The sequence below is a fragment of the Podarcis cretensis genome (assembly GCF_951804945.1).
Source record: "Podarcis cretensis genome assembly, chromosome: 5".
In the NCBI taxonomy this organism is placed as follows: Eukaryota; Metazoa; Chordata; class Lepidosauria; order Squamata; family Lacertidae; genus Podarcis; species Podarcis cretensis.
Window position 1 is genome coordinate 8,601,422 of NC_137174.1, and position 26,268 is coordinate 8,627,689.

The 26,268-nt window shown below is 45.3% G+C and overlaps 2 protein-coding genes across 3 annotated transcripts in view; one reads left to right on the plus strand and one right to left on the minus strand.

The window, feature by feature from the left end:
• FGFRL1 (fibroblast growth factor receptor like 1) overlaps window positions 1-18,094 on the plus strand; it is a 175,667-nt gene extending 157,573 nt beyond the window's left edge. Inside the window, exons 3-6 of the mRNA XM_079975295.1 lie at window positions 900-980; window positions 9,353-9,637; window positions 13,341-13,694; window positions 16,517-18,094. Coding sequence (XP_079831421.1) covers window positions 900-980; window positions 9,353-9,637; window positions 13,341-13,694; window positions 16,517-16,938 — 1,142 coding nt within the window. The 3' untranslated portion in view covers window positions 16,939-18,094. The remainder of the gene's footprint in view (window positions 1-899; window positions 981-9,352; window positions 9,638-13,340; window positions 13,695-16,516) is intronic.
• The window catches only part of SPON2 (spondin 2), a 269,742-nt gene that overhangs the window by 147,116 nt on the left and 96,358 nt on the right, over window positions 1-26,268 (minus strand). The gene's annotated exons all lie outside the window — the stretch shown is intronic.

Consider the following 26,268-nt stretch of genomic DNA (forward strand, 5'->3'; position numbering starts at 1 on the left):
CTCACTAGGCTCAGGAGCAGTCGGCATGTCTGTGCTGGTGCCACAGAGATGGCCTAAAAACAGTAGCAGCCATCCTGCTTACCAAGATGGAACAGCAACAGTGGGGTTGTGCTTTCTTTCTTTTATGCATAAGGATAGTAATTTATTACATTACTTTTCTGGGGCAGCTCAGGATAACATACATAGTTCCCCATGTTATTCTCCCAACCACCTGTGAAGTAGGTCAAGCACAAAGGTGGTGAAGTGGCCAAGGGTCACCGAGAGAGTGTTATGTCTGAGCAAGAATTCGCAGCGAGGTCTCCCCACATCTTGTCTAATACTCATAAGCGCAACAACATCTGCTTTGTCCTTAATAAAGTAACATTCAGCACTGATGCTTTCCCTTCACCACAGCTTTTCGCACTGCTGGTCTCCCAAACAGTTTCACTGGCCCAAATAAGCACAGATTTATAGAAAGGCACCGTGTAAGCTTCAAAATAAATATAGCAGTTTTTCACTTCCTGGATTTTTCTGAATTCTGTGAAATGTTGCCTCCAACATGGCCGGTTCCCAGAAGTCTCAGTTGCCTCCTCAGCTATAATTTTGATTTATGCCATCATTTGCAAGGAGTGTAAAACAGTTCCATCTCCTCCTTGGGAACGCCACTCTGTAAACATAAACAAAAGGGCTTTGGTTCGCTATTAATGGAAGCATTAATTAATCTCCCATCATGTTAGTAGCCAGCTGAAAAGCTAAAAAAACAGGAAAGAAACTGAACTGGCAGCAGGTAGCAAAAACATATTCAGCGTGTTGGAATGTGCCATTTAATTCAGTTCCTGCAAAAGCACAGCTGCGTTCCAGGTCAGATGCTGCTTTATGATGTTTTAAACTGTTCCTCCTTTCCCTGTCGTTGAATCTAGATGATGCAAGTTCAGGAAGAGAGAGTCTAGCACCTGAAGTTCCCAATAGTGAATCTGAAGATCATTCTGGAAAGCTCTGGGGTAAGCAAAGACACATTCAATTTTACTAGCTATGTTATGGCTAGAGGACAAGAAGACGGAACACAGTTCCAGTTAACAGGGACTTCACTGGCAAGATATTATTCCTGTGGAACAAACACATATTGCAGCCAACTAGACTTCGACTGATTTTTTTAGGTAGTTAAGATTTATTATTGTAAATAATTAGCTGATGGTAATCTTCCTTTTGACAGTTCGGGTGGCCATTCCAATGTCTGACCATTTTAGCGGCATCATGCTCGCACCTTGTATTTTTGGTAGAATCTGCATTCTCACATTTCAAACTCTTCTTGCCAAAATATCTGCATTGTTGCAATAGGGTGATCTTTCTTTCTATCTGTATTTTCGTGGCACTTTAACCTGTGACATCAGTTCACCTCTGTGTCTTGTTTAATCGACTCTTTAAACAACCTTGAAGTTTCTAACCCGTGATGCACTGCAGTAGTAAGGTAAACACAGAGGGACAAATACATCAAGACTATTTACCTAAGCTGAGTAATTGTTTAAATTGGTGTGCAATCAATACCTGCTACAGTTCAAACTGACAGATGAGTTTTCCACACACACAAAAACAACACAGAAATATGAGAGACACTATTGCAAAGTGGAAATCCTCCAGCTGGTTTTGCAGATAACTAAGAACCACCACACGCTCCGCAACGTAACATCTGTGTTTGCTTTCTGTTTTCTCTTAGAAACACTTGTTTTTAAGGTGCTACTGGAAGGAATTTTTTTGTTTTGACTTGTTTTTAAAATAGCACAACAGATTTTATAAAGTCAAGTCATGGCATGAGCAATCACCAATGAAATAAAATGTAATAATGCTACTCCGAACTAGAAAAACAATCACAACTTTGTGTTTCTAAATATTATCCTTTGCTTTTGTCAGATACCATATTTTTTGCTCTATAAGACTCACTTTTCCCCTCCTAAAAAGTAAGGGGAAATGTGTGTGCGTCTTATGGGGCGAATGCAGGCTGCGCAGCTATCACAGAAGCCAGAACAGCAAGAGGGATTGCTGCTTTCACTGCGCAGCGATCCCTCTTGCTGTTCTGGCTTCTGAGATTCAGAATATTTTTTTTCTTGTTTTCCTCCTCCCAAAACTAGGTGCATCTTGTAGTCTGGTGCGTCTTATAGAGCAAGAAATACAGTATTTTGCTTATATACAGGGATCTAACAGCTAGTCAGGAAACACATATGGCATACCATGTTAGCACACGGCATCTTTTAGTTGTTTAAATTATTTGGCTTCCCATGATCTGGGCTGAACAATGGGGATGAAGACGCTCCTTCAGGTACACTGGGCCAAGGCCATTTAGGTCAGCACCAACACTTTGACTTGTGCTCGGAAACATACTGTGAGCCAGTGAAGATCCTTTAGGACCGGTGTTATATGGTCCCGGCGGCCACTCCCAGTCACCAGCCTGGCTGCCGCATTCTGGACTACAAAGCAAAACTCCCAAGGATGTGTAGTGGAACACTTGAAAAAAAGAACATGAAATACGAGGTGCTTTGTACAAAAATCCTTTGACCCTTTTGGTCTAGCTAGCAAAGCTTCAGCAAATTATACAGATTTTGGAGCAGGTGTTTACAGAAAAGAAAGATAACTCCCCCTTTCATTGCCTTTCTTTCTTTCTTTCTTTCTTTCTTTCTTTCTCCTTTGTTAACTTGGCATCCTTTCTTTCCCCCACCCCCATTTGCATTCCAATTTTTTTTTTCCTGGGGGAGAAATTTCACGACTGTTTGATCTGGCTTCAGTGTAACATACAGAGAAATGGAGAGCAGCTTAGGTGAGGCAGGTAATCACTTTACCTATTTGAGAGAGAGAGAGAGAGAGAGAGAGAGAGAAAGCACACTCCAAAAGTATTGCTTTCCTTTCTGATTGTTGTGAGCAAGATGAGTACTACTACTACTACTATTTTATTTATATCCCGCCCTCCCCAGCCGAAGCCAGGCTCAGAGCGGCTAACAACAGTAAAAATAGCACAGTTTACATAAAATCACAGCCAATTAATTGAAATACATTCTAAAATCAATTCAGAATCAAATTACAGTGGTGCCTCGCAAGACGAAATTAATTCGTTCCGCAAGTTTTTTCTTCTTGCGAGTTTTTCGTCTTGCGAAGCACGGTTTCCCATAGGAATGCATTGAAAATCAATCATTGCGTTCCTATGGAAACCGCCTTCAGACCAGGTCCGGGGACAGTCTGTCCCCCGACCTCTTCTGAAGGCTGGGGGGGGGGGCAAGGGCTTTTCTTCCCACCGCCAGCCTTCAGAAGGCTGTTCTGAAGTCTGGCAGTGGGAAGAAAAGCCCTTCTCCCCACCTCCTGCCCTGCAAGCTCCAGGGACAGGAGGGCTTTGCTGCCGACCGCCAGCATTTTAAAAGCCCCCGGGACAGCGGAGACTTCTCCGCCGTCCCGGGGCGATCTTAAAATACTGGCGGGTGGCAGCGAAACCTTCGCTGCCGACCCCCAGCATTTTAAAAGCCCCCGGGACAGCAGAGGTCTTCTGAAGGCAGGCGGTGGGCGAAAGTCTTTGCTCCCCCCCACCTGCCTTCAAAAGCAGTCCGGGATAGCGGAGAAACGCGCTGCGCTTCTCTGCTATCCCGGGAAGGCAGATGGGGGGGAGCAAAGCCTTTCGCCCCCCTCCGGCCTTCAGAAGAGGTCCAGGAAGGCCGGCGGTGGGCGAAAGTCTTTGCTCCCGACGGCCAGCATTTTAAAAGTGGTCCGGGATAGCGGGAAAGCGCAGGAGAGGCGGTCCCGTAGGTGCGAGGGTCCTAGGCCGTATAGGGCTTTAAAGGTTAAAACCAGCACCTTAAACTTGACTAAACTAAATGCCTGGGGCAGAAATGAGGGGAGGATGGGAGGAGGCAAAGTACAGACCATGGATTACATATTGGGGGCAACACTCAGTAAGCCAGCAAAGTTAGCTTTTTCAGAGTTACCTGTTCTCGGGATTTCATTGTACAGTGGTACCTCGGGTTAAGAACTTAATTCGTTCTGGAGGTCCGTTCTTAACCTGAAACTGTTCTTAACCTGAAGCACCACTTTAGCTAATGGGGCCTCCTGCTGTCGCTGTGCCGCCGGAGCATGATTTTTGTTCTCATCCTGAAGCAAAGTTCTTAACCTGAGGTAATATTTCTGGTTTAGCGGAGTCTGTAACCTGAAGCGTATGTAACCCGAGGTACCACTGTATTGTAGCTTTATCATAAAGCCTGGGTTTTTAGAGTTACTTTGAAGGAAAGAAGGTAACATAAGGAACAAGCATGCAGGATAAACCAGTGTAGACTCAACCTCCCCCCCCCCAAAAAAAAAACCCATTAGGGACTGCAAATATTGGTGAGACATGTGGTAATTTCCATCTCTTCCCTTTCTAGTTGACTTCCAGGTCATGCATGTAAACTCTATCACTGCCTTTTTAATTAGACTTCATAGAATCATAGAGTTGGAAGAGACCACAAGGGCCATCGAGTCCAACCCCCTGCCAAGCAGGAAACTAGACTTAAGCGTGTGCCACTGTGGGTTAAACCACCGAGCCTAGGACTTGCCGATCAGAAGGTCGGCGGTTCGAATCCCCGTGATGGGGTGAGCTCCCGTTGCTCAGTCCCAGCTCCTGCCAACCTAGCAGTTCGAAAGCACGCCAGTGCAAGTAGATAAATAGGTACCGCTCTGGCGGGAAGGTAAACGGCGTTTCCGTGCGCTGCTCTGGTTTGCCAGAAGCGGCTTAGTCATGCTTGCCACATGACCCGGAAGCTGTACGCCGGCTCCCTCGGCCAATAAAGCGAGATGAGCCCCGCAACCCCAGAGTCGTCCGCGACTGGACCTAATGGTCAGGGGTCCCTTTACCTTTTAAGCCTAGAAATGTTTCAGAATTGTGCACCCCAGAGTTGTTTGGTAGGTTGTAGTCATACTCAGCAAGATAATGGACAGAATCATGGAAGGCACGCTGACTTAGCATGCTTCCTAATCTATCTTTCCTGATGCTCTCCCAAAGGTTTAGAGGGTAGATTAAGCATCTCAGAAATGTTGGGAAATGGCACCGCTTCTACACTGCCTTGACAGTGTACTCAGTGGCTAAATGGTTGGGTTTGGGCATTGGAAATCCACATTAAAAGAATCTTGCTGAGTGGCGTTAGGCAAACCACAATATTTCCATGCGTCGCTTAGTTTGGCTCCAGAATGCATATTTGTTGTTGTTAAATAGCACTGATTGGGATCGGGGCAAGGGATATGGGGCTGGGACTAACCTTTTTCTCTGTGCTATTTGCCATGGGAGGGGAGCTTCTTTTGACAGCAACAGCAGCTTCAGACAGAGCCATTTTCAGTGGGTCTGCAACATGCAACACATGGGAAAGAGTTAGTCCCTCCCCCTTGTGCCACAGTCCTGGTGGTGAACAGGGGGTATTGAGATTGCTACTTAGTGAAAAATATCAGTGTGTACCCAGATACATTAACTGCAATTAGGCATTTGCATATCAAATAAAGCATGTTCAAGTGTTTCTCTGAACGTGCAAAGGCTTAAAACACACACACACACACACACACACACAACTGTGGCATTCGTACAGAGCCCCCCGTCATTTCACGGACTATTGACCTGTTCACCACTACTTTATTCTTCTGCTGCAACCAATTTTGTTTAAAAAACCCAATGCTTCCCCAGTGAAGCATTGAGTCTCAGTCAGGTAGAGTTAACAATGAAGATTAAAGTTTATTTCAAACACAAACAAGTTTTACAATATATTCAAAACGCTGTCACTCTATTCCCTCTCAGTCTTGTCCCTGTCTCTAACTCACTCTGACTCCTCTATCTCTCCCCCCAAAAGAACCAACCGAACTAACTGTCAAAACCTCTGGGCTGAGACTCAAAATCAGGTAGGCTCCAACCCCGGGCTTTCTTATTGGTCAACCTATTAACCCTTTCTCTCCCCCAATACAAACGTATCCCCAAAGAATGGGCAAACACCACAACAATGCATACAAATAATTGTACAGTGGTACCTCGGGTTAAGTACTTAATTCGTTCTGGAGGTCCGTTCTTAACCTGAAACTGTTCTTAACCTGAAGCACCAATTTAGCTAATGGGGCCTCCCACTGCCACCATGCCGCCGGAGCATGATTTCTGTTCTCATCCTGAAACAAAGTTCTTAACCCGAGGTACTATTTCTGGGTGAGCGGAGTCTGTAACCCGAAGCGTATGTAACCCGAGGTACCACTGTAGTAGCAATTGCAATAAAAGCAACATGGCAAATCTGAATGAATCGATGCAGGAGCAAATGCCTCAAAATGGCACCCGTGTGTGGCAAGGTATATTGATAGATTAGAAGTGAAAGGAATGGTGCTAGACTGAGAGTAAGTCGTGAGAGTGAGCAGTTTGGACCTCTTTTTCCTTAAGGACCTTTTCCTTAACAGTTGCTTTAGCAAGGCTGTGATTTTTACCTTCTAGATTGGTTGGTGTGGTGTTGCTCAGACATCTAATAGCTCTGCTGACAAACGGGGTTGTCTTTTGAAGCTCCCATGGAGCGTGATTGTTTTCGCTGCAAGGGATGCCTCCCGCTTTCAGGGAGATGATCTGGGGAATACCTACACATTTACACACCAGTCCCTACAGAATGAGCTAGGATATCACACTTGTCACTCCAGCTGTCTGCTAGGTTGTTGAATGCCGGAGTCACTCCCGTTCATTGGGTTACACATGAAAGCCCATGAGCAGAGAGCAAAGCATTTCTGTGCTGCGCAAGAAAGAGTTTGAAATAAAATATCCTGACGTGGCCGAGACCCAGAATGTCAGGGTGGGGTAGAGAAGGGGACACTTGCTGCTCTGGCTAAAAATGTTCCTGGAGGTACAATGTACATAAGGGAGATGTTTGAGCTGGATTCCCCCATCAGATGTATCCGAAATATGAGGTCAGTGTGTGAGAATAGATGGACAGGCTGAACAGGAGGGGGAATGGAGATGAGGTTATGAGGGAAAGTCTGCGCTTTAAAGCCTGCTCACATAGTGAGAGCTACGCATATCCTTTCCGTTTCCACGTTGTGTGTTGGGAAAGAGGAGCCGCCACACTCTGTTTTGTTGTTTGGCCTGAAGATAAGGAAGAATGACTGGAAGGAGGGCATATCTGTCTCCAATCTGTCCCCTGCATGTAGGCAGATTACATTTGCCCAGCTGCATGCTGGAATTGCCAGAAGCCCCTATGGGAATGAACTTGGCACTGTCCACCTTTCCCTGCAGCACACACCTATGGATTGCTTTATTGATCAGAAAAAGATCTATTCATCTCTTCATTCATCAGCCCATCTTTGTAAAATAAGTGATCCAGTGAGGTATCAATGTGTAGGGAAGCAGGTGGCACTGTGGTCTAAACCACTGGGCCTCTTGGGCTTGCCGATCGGAAGGTTGGTGGTTCGAATCCCTGCGACGGAGTGAGCTCCCGTTGCTCGGTCCCAGCTCCTGCCAACCTAACAGTATGAAAGCACGCCAGTGCAAGTAGATAAATAGGTACTGCTGTGGCTGGAAGGTAAACAGCATTTCTGTGTGCTCTGGTTTCCGTCACGGTGTTCTGTTGTGCCAGAAGCGGTTTAGTCCTGCTGACCACCTGACCCAGAAAGCTGTCTGTGGACAAACGCCAGCTCCCTCAGCGAGATGAGCGCTGCATTTCATAATTGCCTTTGACTGGACTTAACCGTCCAGGGGTCCTTTACCTTTACCTTTATAGAATGCACACATATCAACATATCTCAGTAATTAAAATTAGTACGTTCAGAGTGTTTAATTTTAAGAGCATTTATGTTATAAGATGGCAGGTGCAAAGAAGAGCTCTATATCATCAGTGTATTGTTGACAACTTACTCTCCAACTCCAGATGATGCCACTCACTGGTTTCATGTAGGTGTTAAAAAAGCATGGGGGATAAAAACAAACCTCATGGCAACACCCTCAGAAAATAACCCAAGTAGAACTGGATTGGTGCCACCCAACCCAGCTTGGACAGTCACTTCAGAAGAATGCCACGGTCGACGGTATCAAAGGCTGCTTAGATATCAGGAAGAATTCACAAGGGCACACGGTTCCTGTCTCTCTCCCAACAGAGATGATCATACAGGGTGATCAAGGAATTTCCCATACCAAAACCAGGCCTAAACCCTGATTGAAATGGATCTGGAGTATCACAGATAGATTTTTGAAAAGGGTAAAGGTGTAGTCCATGGGTTTTTATTAGCTTTCTTTGAAAAAGCTTTGATACAATCTGTGTGTGTGTGTGTGTGTGTGTGTGTGTGTGCGCACACACACACACACAGGGTTCTGTGAGGTAGCTCAGACAAATTGAGTGCTTTTCAAAGCAAGCTTGGCGCTTGGTGGGAAGCCTGGTACAGTGGTACCTCGGGTTACATATGCTTCAGGTTACAGACTCCACTAACCCAGAAATAGTGCTTCAGGTTAAGAACTTTGCTTCAGGATGAGAACAGAAATTGTGCTCCGGCGGCATGGCGGCAGTGGGAGGCCCCATTAGCTAAAGTGGTGCTTCAGGTTAAGAACAGCTTCAGGTTAAGAACAGACCTCCGGAACGAATTAAGTACTTAACCCGAGGTACCACTGTAATTCTTGTTAGGAGAAAGAAGCTGCGATAAACAGGAACTTGGTAAAATGCAATGTGCACATGTATAACAATAATACCTATCTCATACTCTTCTGTGTGCTTCTGATTCTTCCTTGTGTTGATGGTTTTGGAAGGTTCCCAAACGTTAGCACTAAAGAACTGTAAGGTTTGTAGGATGATAGACTGGATGATGAACTCTGCATCACCTGTGTAGCTTAGTGTCTTATAGATTTGGCTTTCGTTGCTCATGGGCATAACCCTCTGACTCACTGTATACCCAGTACGTTTCCAAGCACGATTCAAAGTGTTGGTGCTGACCTTTAAAGCCCTAAATGGCCTCGGTCCTGTATACCTGAAGGAGCGTCTCCATCCCCATCGTTCAGCCCGGACACTGAGATCCAGCGCCCAGGGCCTTCTGGCGGTTCCCTCATTGCGAGAAGTGAGGCTACAGGGAACCAGACAGAGGGCCTTCTCGGTAGTGGCGCCCGCCCTGTGGAACGCCCTCCCAAGATGTCACAAGAGATAAACAACTACCTGACATTCAGAAGACATCTTAAGGCAGCCCTGTTCAGGGAAGTTTTTAATATGTAACGCTGTATTGTTTTTAACACTTGATTGGGAGCCGCCCAGAGTGGCTGGGGAAACCCAGCCAGATGGGCAGGGTATAAATAATAAATAATAATAATAATAATAATAATAATAATAATACCGTTTTGCCAGTTTTCTTCCCCTCCTTGATGCCTTGCTTGCCGTTGCAGCTCGCCCTCGGTTCACTCAGCCGGCCAAAATGAGAAGGAGAGTGATTGCCAGACCTGTCGGGAGTTCGGTCCGCTTGAAATGCATGGCTAGCGGGAATCCTCGACCGGACATCAGCTGGTTAAAAGACAACAAGCCTCTTATGCCGCAGGTGATGGGTGAGAACAAAAGGAAGAAGTGGACGCTGAATTTGAAGAACCTGAAGCCAGAGGACAGTGGGAAGTACACCTGCCGAGTATTCAACAGAATTGGGGAAATCAATGCTACCTACAAAGTTGAAGTGATACGTAAGTACTGAAGCATCCACACCTGGATGTACCGTATTTTTTGCTCCATAGGGCGCACCGGACCATAGGGCGCACCCAGTTTTTAGGGGGGGAAATCAAGAAAAATAATCTTATTTTTCTCCCGCCAGCCCCAAAGAGCAGCGTACAGGATGCGTGCAACCTCTCCCTGCCGGAGGGGTTGCGCGCGGCTATGTCACAAGCCAAGGCAGCCAGCGGGATCCATCCCACTGGCTGTTTTGGCTTCCTCTTTAGCCTTCTAAAGAAGCCATAGCCATGTGCAGCCTCTCCCCACCGGAGGGGCTGCGCACGGCTATCCCTGAAGCCTGGAGAGCGAGAGGGGTTGGTGAGCACTGACGCCTCTCGCTCTCCAGGCTTCAGCGAAAGCAACACGTAGCCTCCGGAGGGCGGAGGGAGCGCTCCCTCTGCCCTTCGGAGGCTTAGCATTGCTATCGTTGAAGCCAAGGAGCCTGCATTCGCTCCATAGGACGCGTTCACATTTCCCCTCAATTTTTGGAGGGGGAAAAGTGTGTCCTATAGAGCGAAAAATACGGTAAGTTCCACTTAAATCAGGTGGGTTTGCTTCCAGGCTTAGGACTCAGAAATGAAACGCATACAATGATGGTCCCCAAACTCTACACCTCTTTGTGATGTAAATACTGTAGTGGACCCAACAACATTTAGAGAGGTAGTGTGTGCACAGAGATAAGTTTTATTGGCTCAGATATAGACTGGAAATGTAGAACGAAGCTAATCAGAACTTTTCACAGCTATCTGACTGGGTCGAGTCTGTAAAAAGAGGCCAAGCAATTGGGAAGACCTGGGACGTCTGGAACTGTTCCTGATTTTGGACCCATAAAAGATTACAAAATCTTAGCAGCAGAACTCTTGGGACAGATATACTAACCCTAAACGGATAATCTGCTGCCAGGAGAGTTGATGGGTAGAGATCCACTCTAACAGAAAGCTATAATTTGTCAAAATGAAAAGAATTTGAAGAGGTGGTAATTGTGCATTGACGTTTTTATCACATAAAGGAACAGCGGAAAACGTTCCTTTTTCATATTCGGCAGTGCTTTGTGTTTTGGGCTCAGTGACAGAATTGCAAATAATTGGGGCAGCTAAAAGTCACTGAAGAGAAGTGGTAGAATCTCATCACTTGAATTATTGAAAATGTAAGGCTTGTGGGTGATTAGATCATTCCCACGTCGCCACTATCACTGCCTTCCCTTGTGATTTTGTGAACTGTCTCCTCCATCTCATTTGTTTTCTGTGCCAAATCAAGATCTGGTGTTACAACATTACTCTGTGTTGACTCAGAAGACTATTATTATTATTATTATACTAGAAGAGAGACTGCAGGAGGAAAGCTCAGATGTTCTGTCCAACAACCCATGGGCCACATGGTATCTGCTATCTGCTACGTGCTTTTCCTAGGTGTTGCTTAGGATGGAACATAACAGTTACTAACCTGCAGTACTATGCACAATGTGACCTTATGTAGTGCCATTATATTGTCTGCTTCAACAATATGTAGGTCCAAGTTACATCCACTGAAGTGAGCACCGCCACTCTCATTGATTTAATAGATCTGATTTGTACCCCTTGGTTTTTGGCGTAATAAAATTAGTTCTGCTCTGGAAATTCCCACATCCAAAGGGAATCATCTGCTCAATGATAACTCTTTTTCTGTGTAAAAATGTGAATGAAAAGCACATGTGGCAGGATTCTGTTTTGTGTTGAGTATACAAACCTGCTGGACATCTGGTAATGATAAAAAGGCAGCTCTGTGGAGGCAATAAAAACATGTGTTTACATTAAAACCGGGAGCAGAGACATGGAAATGAATCAAGCCTCATCTTAATGTCAGAGGCGGCATTTTTACTTCATCAAAACCAGGCAGCACTTGCAACAAGTTCTCTTCTGCCCCCATTTATCTTGGCTTTTATCAAGCCAAAGATGTATATATCCTTTGTTTTCATGAGCTTTGGCAAGCTAAGAATGAAAGTTGCCAGACTTAGGCAGATAAAGGTTTGAAGGGTTTCTTAATATTTTGGCAGAAGGCTGTGGGGTAGTTCAGGATTTACTCCATTTCCTCACTTAACCCTTCTTTCTAAGCTACTGGTCACTTGTCACCTGCTTATCAAAATTTAACTCTTTCCAGCTTGTGTCTGCCACAAACGTGTTAGTATAATTTACGGCAGGGATGGGGGAACCTTTTAACAGCCTGAGGGCTGCATGGATAACCTTTTAGGGGACACCTGGCAGGGTTGGGCAGGACCAGAGCCCAAATACAAGTGGGCAACAGAGGAAATGTTTACTTTCGTAGGCCACATTTCAGCCGTGCAAAAAGCAGGTTTCTGCACATTCTTTTCCATCCTCCATTCAGGAAAGCAAGCAAGCAGCATTATCGCAGTGCAAGGCACTTGGGCGTGTGTGAAATAGAACCAATGTGGTTTCTATGAGGCTTGGTTGGTTGTTTTATCTTTAACAATACTTCCCACCAGTTTTCCTAGGCTGGATGTGAAGCTAACTGGCCTGCAATTTCCAGCCAGCCCCCCCCCCCCTTCGGATACCCTTTTTAAAAACTGGTGTTATGTTGACCATTTTCCTGTCCTCAGATGCGGAGGCTGATCTTAGAGACAAGTTGCATGTTTTTGTTAGAAGATCAGGAATTTCGTAATTGAGTTCTTTGAGCACTATCAGCTGGATGCCATCCAGGCCTGGTAATTTGTCAGTTTTGCTTTTGTCAACAAGGCCAGAACTTTGTGTCTCAGCACCAATATTTGTCTGAGTTCCTCAGACTCCCTTATTGTGAAAATTAGTTCAGCCACAGGGATCTGACCTGTACCTTCCACTGTGAAGACATGCAAAGAATTCATTCATCCTCTCTGTAATCTCCTTATCTTCCTTTAGCACATCTTTGACTCTCTTGTCGTCCAAAGGTCCAAATGCCTCCCTAGCCAGTCTCCTGCTACTAATGTATTCTCTTTTTTTTTAAAAAAAGCATCCCTTATTGTCTGCTTGCATTTCCTTTGTCAACATTTACATTACTTTTAGTTCTCATTCAGACAAGATTTCTATTAGTAGTAGTAAGATTTTATTAAGGCTTTTCATAATACAATACAATACAAAACAATACAATACAATACGAAACAATAAAAAACAAACTAATCTAACCAGAAACAGAAAAGGTTTCCATTTTCCAAAAGAAGTCTTCTTGCCTCTTATAGCTACTTTGGCACTGCTCATTAACCATACTGGCGTTTTCTTGACCCTTGTGCTTCTAACATTCTGGTTTTAAACCACTCCCAAGAGTTTTGCAGAGGTTTGACTCTACCTTTCGACCTCCTTTTACCATTCCCCACATTTTGGGGATGTTTCCCCTTTTGAAGTGAAATGTGACAGTGTTGGATTTTGCTGGTAATGGACCATATACAAGTATGGCCGATTTAACAGCATAAGGAAGGAAGGAAGGAAGGAAGGAAGGAAGGAAGGAAGGAAGGAAGGAAGGGTCAGATGACCCCTCACATGTAAAGCAGCCGCACAGTCTGCATGCTCAGTGCATATATGAAGCAGCTTAAAAGCATACTGTGCCCAAAGGTGAGGGGGAATCCAGAGTTTTGTTAACAGTCCATCATAGTCCACCAGAAGGAAGATTTCTGAATGCATTAAAAAAAGTTGTTTGGTTTGTTCTTACTTCCAGAGAGAACAAGATCCAAGCCAATTCTTACCGGGACACATCCTGTGAACACAACGGTAGACTATGGGGGGACAACCTCGTTTCAGTGTAAGGTGAGGAGTGACGTTAAGCCTGTCATTCAGTGGCTGAAGAGAGTGGAGTATGGCACCGAGAACAAGTACAATTCCACCATCGATGTTGGGGGGCAGAAGTTTGTGGTGCTGCCTACGGGAGAGGTCTGGTCCCGTCCTGATGGTTCCTACCTGAACAAGCTCATGATCACAAGGGCTAAGGAAGAGGATGCTGGAATGTACATCTGCCTTGGGGCAAACACCATGGGATACAGCTTCCGAAGCGCATTTCTCACAGTGCTACCAGGTGAGGTGCTAGGTTGTTCTCTTGCTTTTTGAGCACTAACCTGTCCTTCATTCGTTCCTGGAGTTTATTGTTGTGGCCATTAAAATGGGCTGGCTGAGTTCTAAGGCAAAGCATACACAGAAAGTTCCACTCTCCTGTACAGAACACCACTTCAAAAAGACAAAGCTAAGGTAAAATACTCAACTGTAGGTCAGAAACGTGAAGATAATTTCTAATCTTCCATGTGTTAAGATGTGGGTGAACATATCAGACGACACAGCGATTCTTCAAACAGCTCTTGTTTATTCACAGGCCAGAACAGAACTGAACAGAAGGGTTCAGTCAGCCTGCTTATATAGAGCTCCAGTACAACGCAACTGTAACAATTTTCTAAAACTATCCAATCACTGAACGTCACTTTCGATCCCTTATTTGCATAACTATCTACAGTATCCCCCTGCTGGCCCAGGGTGAGAACTTCAGTACATAACACCACGAAATACATCCTACAAACAAGCATCAAGAATGCCCTCTCAAATTCTGCTTATAGGTCAAATGCCAAGAAAGTGAGTTCTCCTTAGATGAACCGGCCAGGCGCATTTCAACAAGGTGTCTTCAGTGAATAAACATTTGTAATCTTAACACAAAACCCTGTACCAATAATAGTGGTTCCGTGCCTCAGATAAGGTACAAAATATTGTTTAAAAACACAGTATGTTATACAACCTTACCATTCACCCATAACTTCAGTATAAAAATTTCAAAACTGGAATAAATAGTAGTCCAAATTCAATTTATTTAAATCCAGCACAAGAAATAAAAAAGAGAAGTTATTTGAATTATAAAAGAATATAGTCCAAGATTACAACAGATTATACTAAGCATATCTTGCTCAGCGTTAGCTACTTGCCCCTTTAGTCTCTAGTTCTGCTACAGGCACCTGAAGATTATTATTAGTTCTAAAAACCATTATGAAGACATTGCCATGAATCATCATCTAAAATCATTAAACCTGACGAAGGACCCCTGGAACTGTCAGAGGAGGACACAGAGCTACCTCCCAGTCCACCCTTTTTGCAACGGTGTTATCAGTCACAAAGCAACACAGCTGTATAGTTAATTTTGAACACAGTGGAAAATCCTTCCACAGCTCTAAAACTGCTAGGTAAAGATGATCTCTTCTAGGGTGCTTAACCTTCTAGCCATAGAAAGTACAGTGGAACCTCGGGTTATGAACGTGATCTGTGCGGGAGGCACATTCACAACCCGCAGCGCCGCGTCTGTGCATGCACGGGTTGCGATCCGACGCTTCTGCACATGCGCAAAGTGCAATTTAGTGCCTCTGGGCATGTGTGAGCCCCGAAACCCAGAAGTAACTCGTTCCAATACTTCCAGGTTCGGCGCAGTGTGCAACCCGAAAACACATAACGTCTGTAACCCGAGGTACCACTGTATACAATAACTCAAAGATCCTCAACGGCCAGTTATTAAAATAACTGACATCCCATCATTATGCACATAGCAAACAAATTCACTATAAGCTATAGTATAGGAGATCAGTTTCACTCTTCATTTAATCCACCTGGCATATTAAGATCTTCAGGGTGACTACACAATCTAGTTACCACCTTCTCAATTTGTTCTACGTAGGGTCCGAGACCTACATAAGTCCATATTCAGTAAAGTGTTTTGCCAAAGGGACCTACATTCTATGATTACCGAGTGCAGCCTTTATGCTCTAATACCCTCTTTTTAATTTTTCTGGTGGACACACCCACATACATGAGCCTATAATGCACACTGAACTCCCTACATGAGCCCTTGGGTGTTGCAATGGTAAAAACATCGCAGAACATGCTTTCTTCCATCTGTCCAATTGACAAAGTCCTCAATTTGTCCTCACAGGCACAACAGTGGTTACATGGGACATTCCTTGTCACATTTTTTATTCTATTGATTGTGCAAACGCGTAGCAAATATCCAAGTGTCACTATTTATTAATTAAAAGAAGCTTCGGGGAAAAGTGATTTGGAATTTGAGAAGGGCAGGATGGGAATAACTTCCAGGCTTAGGAAAGGATGGGGAGTCAGTCAATGTGATAGACGAGTTTAGAACCAAAACTCTTCATTTTAGAAATCCATCGATAAACTCACAAAAAAGAGAAAAGCAATAAAAATTAACAAGTTACCAGGCTTTAAATCAGGAGCACAGGGGTGACTGTTTCCTCATATCATTCTTGGCTTCCTCCCTTCCCTTACTGGTTTAAAAATTACTCCTTCCTCTGGCAGACCTTTCCGGCAATGTTGAGATTGGTGGAGTCTTGACTGGTGAGGTGAGGGATGGGGAAAAAGTGGGGGTGCTGCAACTCTGCCTTATTCAGCTGCCCCCTGACCCATGTTTATCAGTAGCATGGCAAAAGCAGCATTGAGAACCTCCTTCTGTGTTAACTGATGGTTTAGTCCCGGTGAAGTGCTTGGTGTACTGCAAGCCCAGATACTCTGCATTGCAGCAGAATTCAGCGGTGAACAAAACCAGCCTTTGCAGATGAGCTGCATCTAGGCTGAAGTGCATAACTAAGTCGCATAGCTCAAGTCCCGACTCTTGGCGCGTTGATGAGAAGAAGGCATTGTTGACAGGAGCTTCATTTCTCTATCTGCTCTGAGCTGCCTTATTACCAAGCGCAGGTGTTAGAAAACCATCCTTATGGGTCACTCTGACAAGGAAAACACAATTCAGGAGAGCGTGTGCAAGCTTCTGTGTGCCTGACATCTGATTTGAATCTCCCTGGCCTGCTTCTAATTAACCTTTTTGCTCTCTTGCTCTCTCTTTCTGTTCCTGTCCAGATCCTAAGCCACCCAGCCCTCCCGTGGCTCCTTCTGCCAGCAGCCTTCCGTGGCCTGTGATCATTGGAATCCCAGCTGGAGCTGTCTTCATCTTTGGAACAATCCTTCTGTGGCTCTGCCAGACCAAGAAGAAGCCATGCTCTCCTCCCGCGGCAGCGCCTATGCACAGGCCGCACCCCCGGGACCGGGTCTGTGTGCCGCAAGTCCCCGACAAAGACTGCATCTCCTCCATAAACTACGAGGAATATGTAGGAGCTCAGCAGCAGCAGCAGCAGCAGCAGCTGCTGAGCCAAGGGTCTGCCCTGGCCCCAAACATGGCTTCCAAAATGTACCCAAAGATTTACACGGACATCCACACTCACACGCATTCACACATCGAAGGCAAAGTTCACCAACACCAGCACATTCATTACCAGTGCTAAAAGGCTACGCGGAGTTTATCCTGCGGTACACTCTATGCAGACTTCTTTGAGTCAGAAAGGTGGGGGGGAAAGAAACCAAATTGAACAAAACCATTTATTCCCAAAAAAAGAAGAAGCGATTTTGGAGAGAAATGCGGAGAAAGGGTTTTGTTGTTGCTGCTGTTGCCGTTTGTTGTTACTGTGACAAAGGAATGATGAAGGAATTCCCAAAGGCAAATGCTTGCGTCCCTGGAAAATGGGAAACTCCTTTTGCAAAAGTCAGAGGGAGGAGGGAAAGGGAAGCTGGGCCTAACCCTGTCCGCCACCCCCCAACCTTGGTCGCTGCTTCTGTCCTTCAGCCACCTGTGGAAGCCCGAGGCCAGCGTGGCTCCATCCTTTGGCACACGCAGAAAAGGCCCGATGCAAAGCAGAACTTAGACACAAAAGCATTTGAGTGACAGTGCAAAAGACGAAAAAGGCCACTGTGGCCGTTTCCGGGGGAGAGAGTTCTATTTAAAGTTGCGTAATGCTGCCTGATAGTTAGCAATAAACAAGCTAGTTGTGAATGGGTGACACTTTTTGGCCGGGGGGGGGGGGGGGGCTTCCTTTTAAAGGACTTGGCTCCCCTTTCCCCCAATTGCCCCAAAAGCAAAGGACAATGTTGTCCAACTCGCTATATTTATATTTAATTATAATAAGGATAATCATGCTGGTTTTTGTGAACACGAAAGAAAGGAAGAAACACAATCCCGTTATGCTGCCCTCGTCTGCGATTGTCAGATTTTTCAAGATTTATAGTGGTGTGCCTCTGAGCTGACAATTGATAATACAAAACAAGTTAAAGACGGTTCTTAAAAGAAGAATAAAAATTGACTCCAGGGAATTATGAATATGCTGAATATGCACTTGTGGGCATGGGGGAAGAGGAGGGAGGGGAAAGGGGGATCATTTTGTTATTTAATTCATTTCAGTTTGGGGTGGGGTGGGGATACAGCAAAACTGGACCATATTTTCCAATGATCTAAACCTTTTAAAATCTATATAGAGTTTTAACAGAAGACATGTATATTTAATTTATTTTTTAAAAGAAAAAAAATGTATGATATTTGTCTCAAAAACAGGCATTTCTATACATATTTTTGATCAAAAAATAAAGATTTTTTTCCAGGTTGTTATAGATGCTAGGTTCTCAAATATAAGAAATATAGCTTTTAACAGTACTTTATTTAGGATCTTGAATGTCATATATTTGTTTGGTTTGTTACAATGGTTTTCTGCTCCTCTTCTTTTCCAGGCTCCTCTCCTGTGTTTCTTTCTGTCTTTGTTCTCAAGATTGTTCAACAAATCTTGTTCTTTGCAAAAGAAATCAAAGATTATTTTCCAACAAGAAGGGACTTTAAACAAATAGCTGGTGCTTATTGATTTCACTCATCAAACTGCCAAAAATCAAATATGCAACAGTGGTTAAGTTTACTTCTGAAGGAGAGCTTACATTTGAGATCACGCCCCCTGCATGGATAGTATTTCCAGAAGACCCTTTTTTGCACAATAAATGTGCAGCCATTACTCACGTGATGTAGAGAATCCATCCAGTCCCCTCCTCAGAGTAGCAAATATGTTGTCTATAAACAGTGCATTTTTCTAGGATTCAAACTATGCAACATAATTCTTTTTAATTACTGGGGAAGTGCAGTTTCCTCCATGTGAGATTCATTTGTGTGTGCCAGGTGAAATGCCACTAGCGACACAACTCCCTCACTCAGGTCTGTAGCATGTTGTGACCTCTTTTAGGGTTATTTTTAAACAGGCGTCAAAAGCTCTGTGCTCCCTTTCTGTGTGATTCTGTTGCACGGGTAATACTGTAGCTTCAGATAAAACTGATGCAAAATGGTGAGGCGAAACAGCCAAGCTATATCGGCACCACCGCACTAGAGGTGCACATGCTCTTTTTGTCTCAGTTCCAGGGCCTGTGCAGAAACCCATGAGTAAGCTGCGCAAGATAGTTGCCCCGAGAGAGGGTAGGCGAAGAGGGAGGCAGAACTCTACTCACCTCCACGATACCCAATTACCTCCACGATACCCAATTACCGTATTTTTCGCTCTATGGGACACACCGGACCATAGGAGTGGGAGAACAGGGGAAAAAAAATTCTCCCCCTCTCTGCTCAGCGCCCCTTCAGCGAAGCGGCAGGAGAAACGGAGCCCCTTCCATTTCTCCTCCCGCTTCACTGAAGGGGTGCTGCGCAGCTCTCCCTCTCTGCTGAAGCCAGGAGAGTCTTGCTCTCCTGGCTTCAGCGAAAGGAACCCAAAGCCTTCGGAGTGCAGCGCAAGTTCCCGCTGTGCTCCAAAGGCTTCAGGCAGCTATCCCTGAAGCCAGGAGAGTGTGCACCGACCCCTCTCGCTCTCCAGGCTTCAGCGAAAGCAACGCGTGGCCTTCAGAGCGTGGAGGGAGCGCTCCCTCTGCGCTTCGGAGGCTTCGCGTTGCTATCGCTGAAGCCAAGGAGCCTGCATTCGCTCCATAGGACGCATTCACATTTCCCCTTAATTTTTGGAGGGGGAAAAGTGCATCCTATAGAGCGAAAAATACGGTAACCCTGAGCAATAGGATTTGGGGTTAGAAATGTGACCTATTATAGCCACATCTCTTAAATGGTCATTCCTAACCACAGGTATGCTAGTGCTGCACATAGGATAATGCAGGCATGCTGAGTGTTCAATGGTAAAAGTCACCGAAAGAAGCGATGAGCATTGGTGTCCTATGGGAAGTGGGTCGAAAAATGAAACAAAAACGACAGTACTTTGCCATCCTCCTCACATGATAGAACGCAAACTGACGTGTGATGGAAGGACGACATTTTCCATTCACAGCCTGTCTTATTAAGGCCTCTGTTCTTTTTTACCATTATCGGTGTGTAAATTTTTTTTGCCTGTGTATTAGCTCATGGTTTGAAGAATCTGGCCTTTCTTAATTATTGCCGAGGGATTTTCATGTACCTCCACGTTATCTGCGGTAGGCATAGTCTAAATTTGAGCGGGATATAAATTTTATAAATAAATAAATATAAATTATAAGCATGTTTAATGTGTTTAAATCCCATTAAATTCAGAGGAACGTATTTCAACGTAGATGCTGGCTGCCACAACTTACTTGCCACAAACCTTACAAATTCTTTGCTCATCTGGATTGCTCACCAGTCTCGTTGACACTGCCAAATACATCGGACATGGGCACTCCCATTTAATTTTGAATCTCCTCCTTAGCTTTTCTGGATACCTGAATACCCAGGATCACTAGATTTGATACCAATATCTGGGTACCTGTATCTTGGAACACACTTCAGAACAGCGATGCTCTGACATGTCTCTCATTCATTCCAATGGAGTTTTTGTTTACATGGCTTGGGGTTGTCACCGGAGATGTTCTATAGATTACAAAATGGTGGTGTCAATTTGGAGAAATCAATCCGGCTTCTACACGAGCAAAGGGTACGTGCTGTGAATCAAAGGTGAAACCACGATTGAATTTTGCCAGGTAGGTTTGGTCTGTCTGTCGCCCGTATTGTAGCTGCACACCTCAGGTTGACACAGTGAAATATCTACGGAGCATATGTTTTCCTAAAGTGCCACAGCTGTTATTTGAAACATTTCTACTACAAATGCAATAAACTCTTCTGCTTTGATGGTTGTGTGTTAACATGGACACCATAAAGGTTTTGTGAGAAGACGGATTCAGGGCGAGTCTTACGGGTGCCACCTGCCCCTGATAATCTGGCAGAGGCCTTTGAAGGTACCAATGACAGGTGTTTCCCAATGCAAATTATTTATTTATGTATTCATTTGATTTATTGGTCATTGACATAATTTGAGCAGCCATAAGCAGCAACTCGTCCCTGTGCCAGCTGGGATAGTGAATACAGCCTTGATTCTGGGTGTCATTATTCAGAAATAAGTTCCACCATTCAATCGGCCATTCTCAAAGGCGAGTGCTAATGAAATCTAGATGATTTTTACTTGTGTGGGATGGAGGCTTATGTGCCAGTCTCAAGCACAGTTCCTAGCAAGTACATCCCACTGAACAGTTAGGATTGCACTTAGATTTACTGCAAATAGTTGACTCCACTCCACACTTTCAGGTGTGTGTTGTCTCTATGTAGCTCAGGACAGCATGGAATATGATCTCCGTATCCACTATTCCTATTGAATTTAAAAAAGCAGAATGTGGAAGCGTACTCGCCATTCTTTTAAAGCACATAAAGGTAAAGGTAAAGGGACCCCTGACCATTAGGTCCAGTCGTGACCGACTCTGGGGTTGCGGCGCTCATCTCGCTTTATTGGTCAAGGGAGCGGCGTACAGCTTCCGGGTCATGTGGCCAGCATGACTACGCCACTTCTGGCGAACCAGAGCAGCACACGGAAACGCTGTTTACCTTCCCGCCGGAGTGGTACCTATGTATCTACTTGCACTTTGACATGCTTTTGAACTGCTAGGTTGGCAGGAGCAGGGACTGAGCAACGGGAGCTCACCCCACTGCGGGGATTCAAACCGCCAACCTTCTGATCGGCAAGTCCTAGGCTCTGTGGTTTAACCCACAGCGCCACCCGCGTCCCATTTATGTGTTAAAGCACATAACTTCCCCCAAAGAATATTGTTAAGAGTGCTGGGGGTTTAGCTATGTGATGGATAAATTACAGTTCCCAGGATTATTTGTAGTGTATATGCAGCCTGTGTTCTACCAAATTTTGATACACATTTTCCTGAACTAATGATACAAGACAACAGACTGTGACTTCATTTATTTTGACAAAAATAGTATTGTTCAGGGTTCTGCTAAAAGTTACCAGAATCTCTTAATGGATATAGGAACTTCAGCTATATGGTGAACTACAGTCACAGAAGTGGCATTAGTGTAGCAGAAACAAAAATCCCTTGTCAATCTGACCTGTGAACTTGGCCTCAAATGTCAAAAGTTCAAAGTGTTTCTAAACTGCCCCCCCCACCATCTTGTACTTTTCAGCCTTCTCAAAGTGAGAACTTTATCAAAATATTGCAATTTTTAAAAGTGTGGGATCGGTAATCAAGTTGTGAAGTGGTATGAAATATGGGGGAAATGAGGATTTTGGCATAAACTTGAAAATTCCGTTTTAAAAACTCATCTTTAATAATTACAATAATAATAATTGAATGTAACATATTTACACTGCTACAGATTGTCAGAGATGCAGCCTTTGCTGGTTCTAATTAAGGCAAATTTTTGAAAATTTCTGATCAGTAAGAGGAAATGGCCAGGAAAAGCTTATGTGACACCAGTACTGTTATTAATGTGTATTTACCCAGAATCCTCTGTGGATCCATACATTTTCTGCCATATGCAGAATCAGAATCCATGGGTTCACAACCAGATGGTTTTTTGGGGGGTGGGTGGGAGAAAAGGGGCCACTGTTGCTTTTCCTTTGGCAGAATGGGTGAATTGTCTGGCCACACCAGAGCTGCCCTTATGAATGGGCTGGCAGTGTGAAAGAAGAAGTTACCAGGTGAGCAGTCATCCTTTCCACACTGTTACCTTAAATCACTCTCAGGCTCTCAGCTCACTTGAACACAGATGTTGAAAGGGTTTTTCCCTCCTCTGGTGCTTTAAACTTCAGAACTGGAGAGTATTAAATAATCACTTCAGGAAAGACTTGGGTGACACTCGCTTTCAGCCATTCAGTTCAAAAGCTATGCTGAAATGTTACAACACACTTTAATAAATTCATACATTACTTCCGCCGTCATAACACTTTTTAGTTCAGTTTTATTTTAATTGGGGGTTGATCTACAGACAGGCATATACCTTCCCATGTGGCTTTTGTCACATTAATCACATTTCCATCAATTGCTTTCATATTAAAGCAAGCTGAAGATCCACTTAACAAGAGTCGTAAGTAAAAATGGCAGCTCGGGTTGTTTTCCAGTTCATTACAAGTTGTAGCCATAAAAAGCCAATGCTTTGCCGTATGTCATATTGACGTTTTTATGGTGGCTTTATTACCTCTGGCTCGTTTCCATGCTAAAGACCAGTACCTTTGTAACACTGCCTGCTTAGCATGTTCTGATTATCATATTCCATTGGCCACATTTTGTACACCAGTTGTTTTCTTGCTCAGAAGAGCATGTATTTGAATAGTTAACTGCTGAATAAATAGTTAATGGTTCTACACTCACTAGGTAATTGATGGATGGGCATTGGGTTGAGATGAAAGACTTGATGACACCAGAATTCAAATCCACCATCTCTGGAAACATCAGAGATGCCACCATTCTCTGTGTAAAGGCTCTGTCAGCTAAGATGCTCCTTTAGCAGAGATCTGCCCACAGTTCTACCCCTAAACTGGGTAGAATTCTGGATGGGGCATGGGTAGCCTGGGGGAGGAGGCAGCGGCGTAGCGTGGGTTGTCAGCACCCGGGGCAAGGCAAGTAATTTGTGCCCCTAACCTGCTGCCGCTGCCAGCTTCTTGCTGCTGCCTGGGCTGGTCGGGTGTGGTTCTCTCCCGTGCTCAGCGCTGCGCTGGGCGGCCGCTGCACTGTCCCTCCCCCAGATAGTCCCTCCCTCACTCTCTCTCCACTCCGCACCGCAACGCACGCCTGGCACCCTCCCCCTCCACAGTGGGTGGCGACCCGGCAGCTCGGATTGGATTCGCACAGCCAGCACTGCAGTGAGAGAGAGTGAGCCAGGTAGGGGCAGAGAGCTGCGAGTGCGAGCGCGCCCCCCCAAAATATTGCGCCCAGTGCAGCTGGCCCCCCCTGCACCCCCACGCTACGCCACTGGGAGGAGGAGCATCATCAGAAGCCACCCACCTGACTGGGTTTCCCCAACCACTCTGGGCAGCTTAAAGGCAAAGGGACCCCTGACCATTAGGTCCAGTCGTGACCGACTCTGGGGTTGTGGCGCTCATCTCGCTTTATTGGCCGAGGGAGCCGGAGTACAGCTTCCGGGTCATGTGGCCAGCATGACTAAGCTGCTTCTGGCAAACCAGAGCAGCGCACGGAAATGCCGTTTACCTTCCTGCCAGAGCGGTACCTATTTATCTACTTGCACTTTGATATGCTTTCGAACTGCTAGGTTGGCAGGAGCACGGACCGAGCAACGGGAGCTCACCCTGTCATGTGGATTCGAACTGCTGACCTTCTGATCGGCAAGTCCTAGGCTCTGTGGTTTAACACACAGCGCCACCCATGCTCATTAAACACAGTAAAACTTCAAACATTAAAAACTTCCCTATACAGGGCTGCCTTCAGATGTCTTCTAAATGTCAGTTGTTCATTTCCTTGTCATCTGACACAGCATTCTACAGGGTGGGTGCCACTACGGAGAAGGCCCTCTGCCTGGTTCCCTGTAACCTCACTTCTCGCAATGAGGGAACTGCCAGAAGGCCCTCAGAGCTGGACCTCAGCATCCAGCCTGAACGATGGGGGTGGAGACACTCCTTCACGTGTACAGGACTGAGGTTGTTTAGAGCTTCGAAGGTCAGCACCAACACATTAAATTGCGCGCAGAAACGGTGTAGCCTTCATTGAATCCCATCTCCCCCATTTCTCAAACATCCTCACAAATACAGGAAATCTACACCAGGACAAGACCGGGCATAAGTAATTCCCCTCCTTTTTTGAGTCCAGTGGGGAAGGAAAGGATCGCTTTCCACAACTTTTTGTTGTACCGCTTCCAAGCTGGGGCTGGATTGAATGCAGTGGGCATTAATGCAGACATCACTATGAGCAGGTCTCCACCCCGTGAAAATGTGACTATTGAATGCTCTGCCTGCCTCCAGCTTTGTGTCCATTAGACTCTGCCTACTACCAAGTCGGACCACTGATTGATCTAGGCCGCTTGGTCTACTGCAGAAGTGAGACTCCAAGATCTCTAATGCTGGCTGAGATGCTTTTAACTATGAAGCTGAAGGGTTGAACCTGGGACTTGCTACACCCCAAGCATCCTCTGCTGCTGAGTTCTGGCCCCCATGTTTTTGAGATCAAGCCTTATTGAGCAAACTCTTGAGTAAAAATGCAAAGGATTGGGCTGCTCAGGTTGGAAGAAACACCAATAGTACAGCCAGTACTATTAGTAGCTTCAAACTGTTGAATAAATGCTTGTACTGAAGTTTACACAGACATCGTTTATTTATACATACCGGTGGGAAGGTAAATGGTGTTTCCGTGCACTGCCAGAAGCGGCTTCGTCATGCTGGCCACATGACCCAGAAAAACTGTGGAAGTGGACAGATGCCGGCTCCCTCAGCCTTTAAAGTGAGATGAGCACCGCAACCCCAGAGTCGTTCACGACTGGACTTAATTGTCAGGGGTCCCTTTACCTTTACCTTTATTTAAATATTGAGCTTTCCCATTTCAGCTATTGTCTCCAACAGCCCTGATAATCAGAGAGGCTCTGCTACATCTCCCTAAACAGATGCTGAGCTCTGTTGTTGAAATGGGGGGGGGGGCAGGGTGTCCCATTTTGCTGCCTGCGGAAGCCTCCCTTACCTGGGTCACGTGGCAGTGGTGGTGATAGCAGGTTCTGATGAGCTCTAGTGAGATTTTGCTGAGATTTAATGATGGAAGCCACTGCCAGTGGCAGAGGCAGCGTGCAGAGAAGCCCCTACTGCTCCTCTGCCCCTTCTCATTCCGCCACCCAAGGCAGCTGCCTCAGCCTGCCTCATGGGTGGGCTGGCCCTGTATTGAAAGCTAGGTGCATACAGTTCTTGCTACTGGGTTCAACTTTTCCTCCCAGGGGAACGCAAACAACAACTGCTTGTCCATATATGAATTCCTATTGGATTAGAGCAGGGGCCAAAGTCTGCCAAGGCACAACTGATCAAGCTCCTTTATCAATACTGAAAAAGAAACCAAGGTAAGGAACAGCAGCAGTAGCAAACATGTGTTCCGCTAGATACAAGAGACCTTCATCTCGATATTCATTGCTGGAGCCTTCAAAACCCTGATGGTTCAGCTCAAAGTTCAGTCTAGTTGTCAGGAGCGAGCTGGCAGTAAACTATGAGCAAGAACATAATCTCCACAGACTTGGTGGAGCGTCAGCCCAGATGAGCTACACAGCTCTTACCCAGTGGATCAGTTGTTGAGACTGAGTTGTTGAGAACATGCTTCATGTGAGCTGAATGCAGTATGTAAGCAAAACACTCCACTTGCATGAAGTCGCTATGTCTGAGCAAATGCTCTCGTTGACGCTTCCCTCCCTATTCAAGGGTCCTCAAATGCATGTTCAGAGCTTTCTTGCATACAGTTTGGCTCTTTCACAAATGTCAGGGACTGGCTGATGAGGAGGAGTGGTGGAAGCCACCTGACCAAGAGCATGGTGTCTA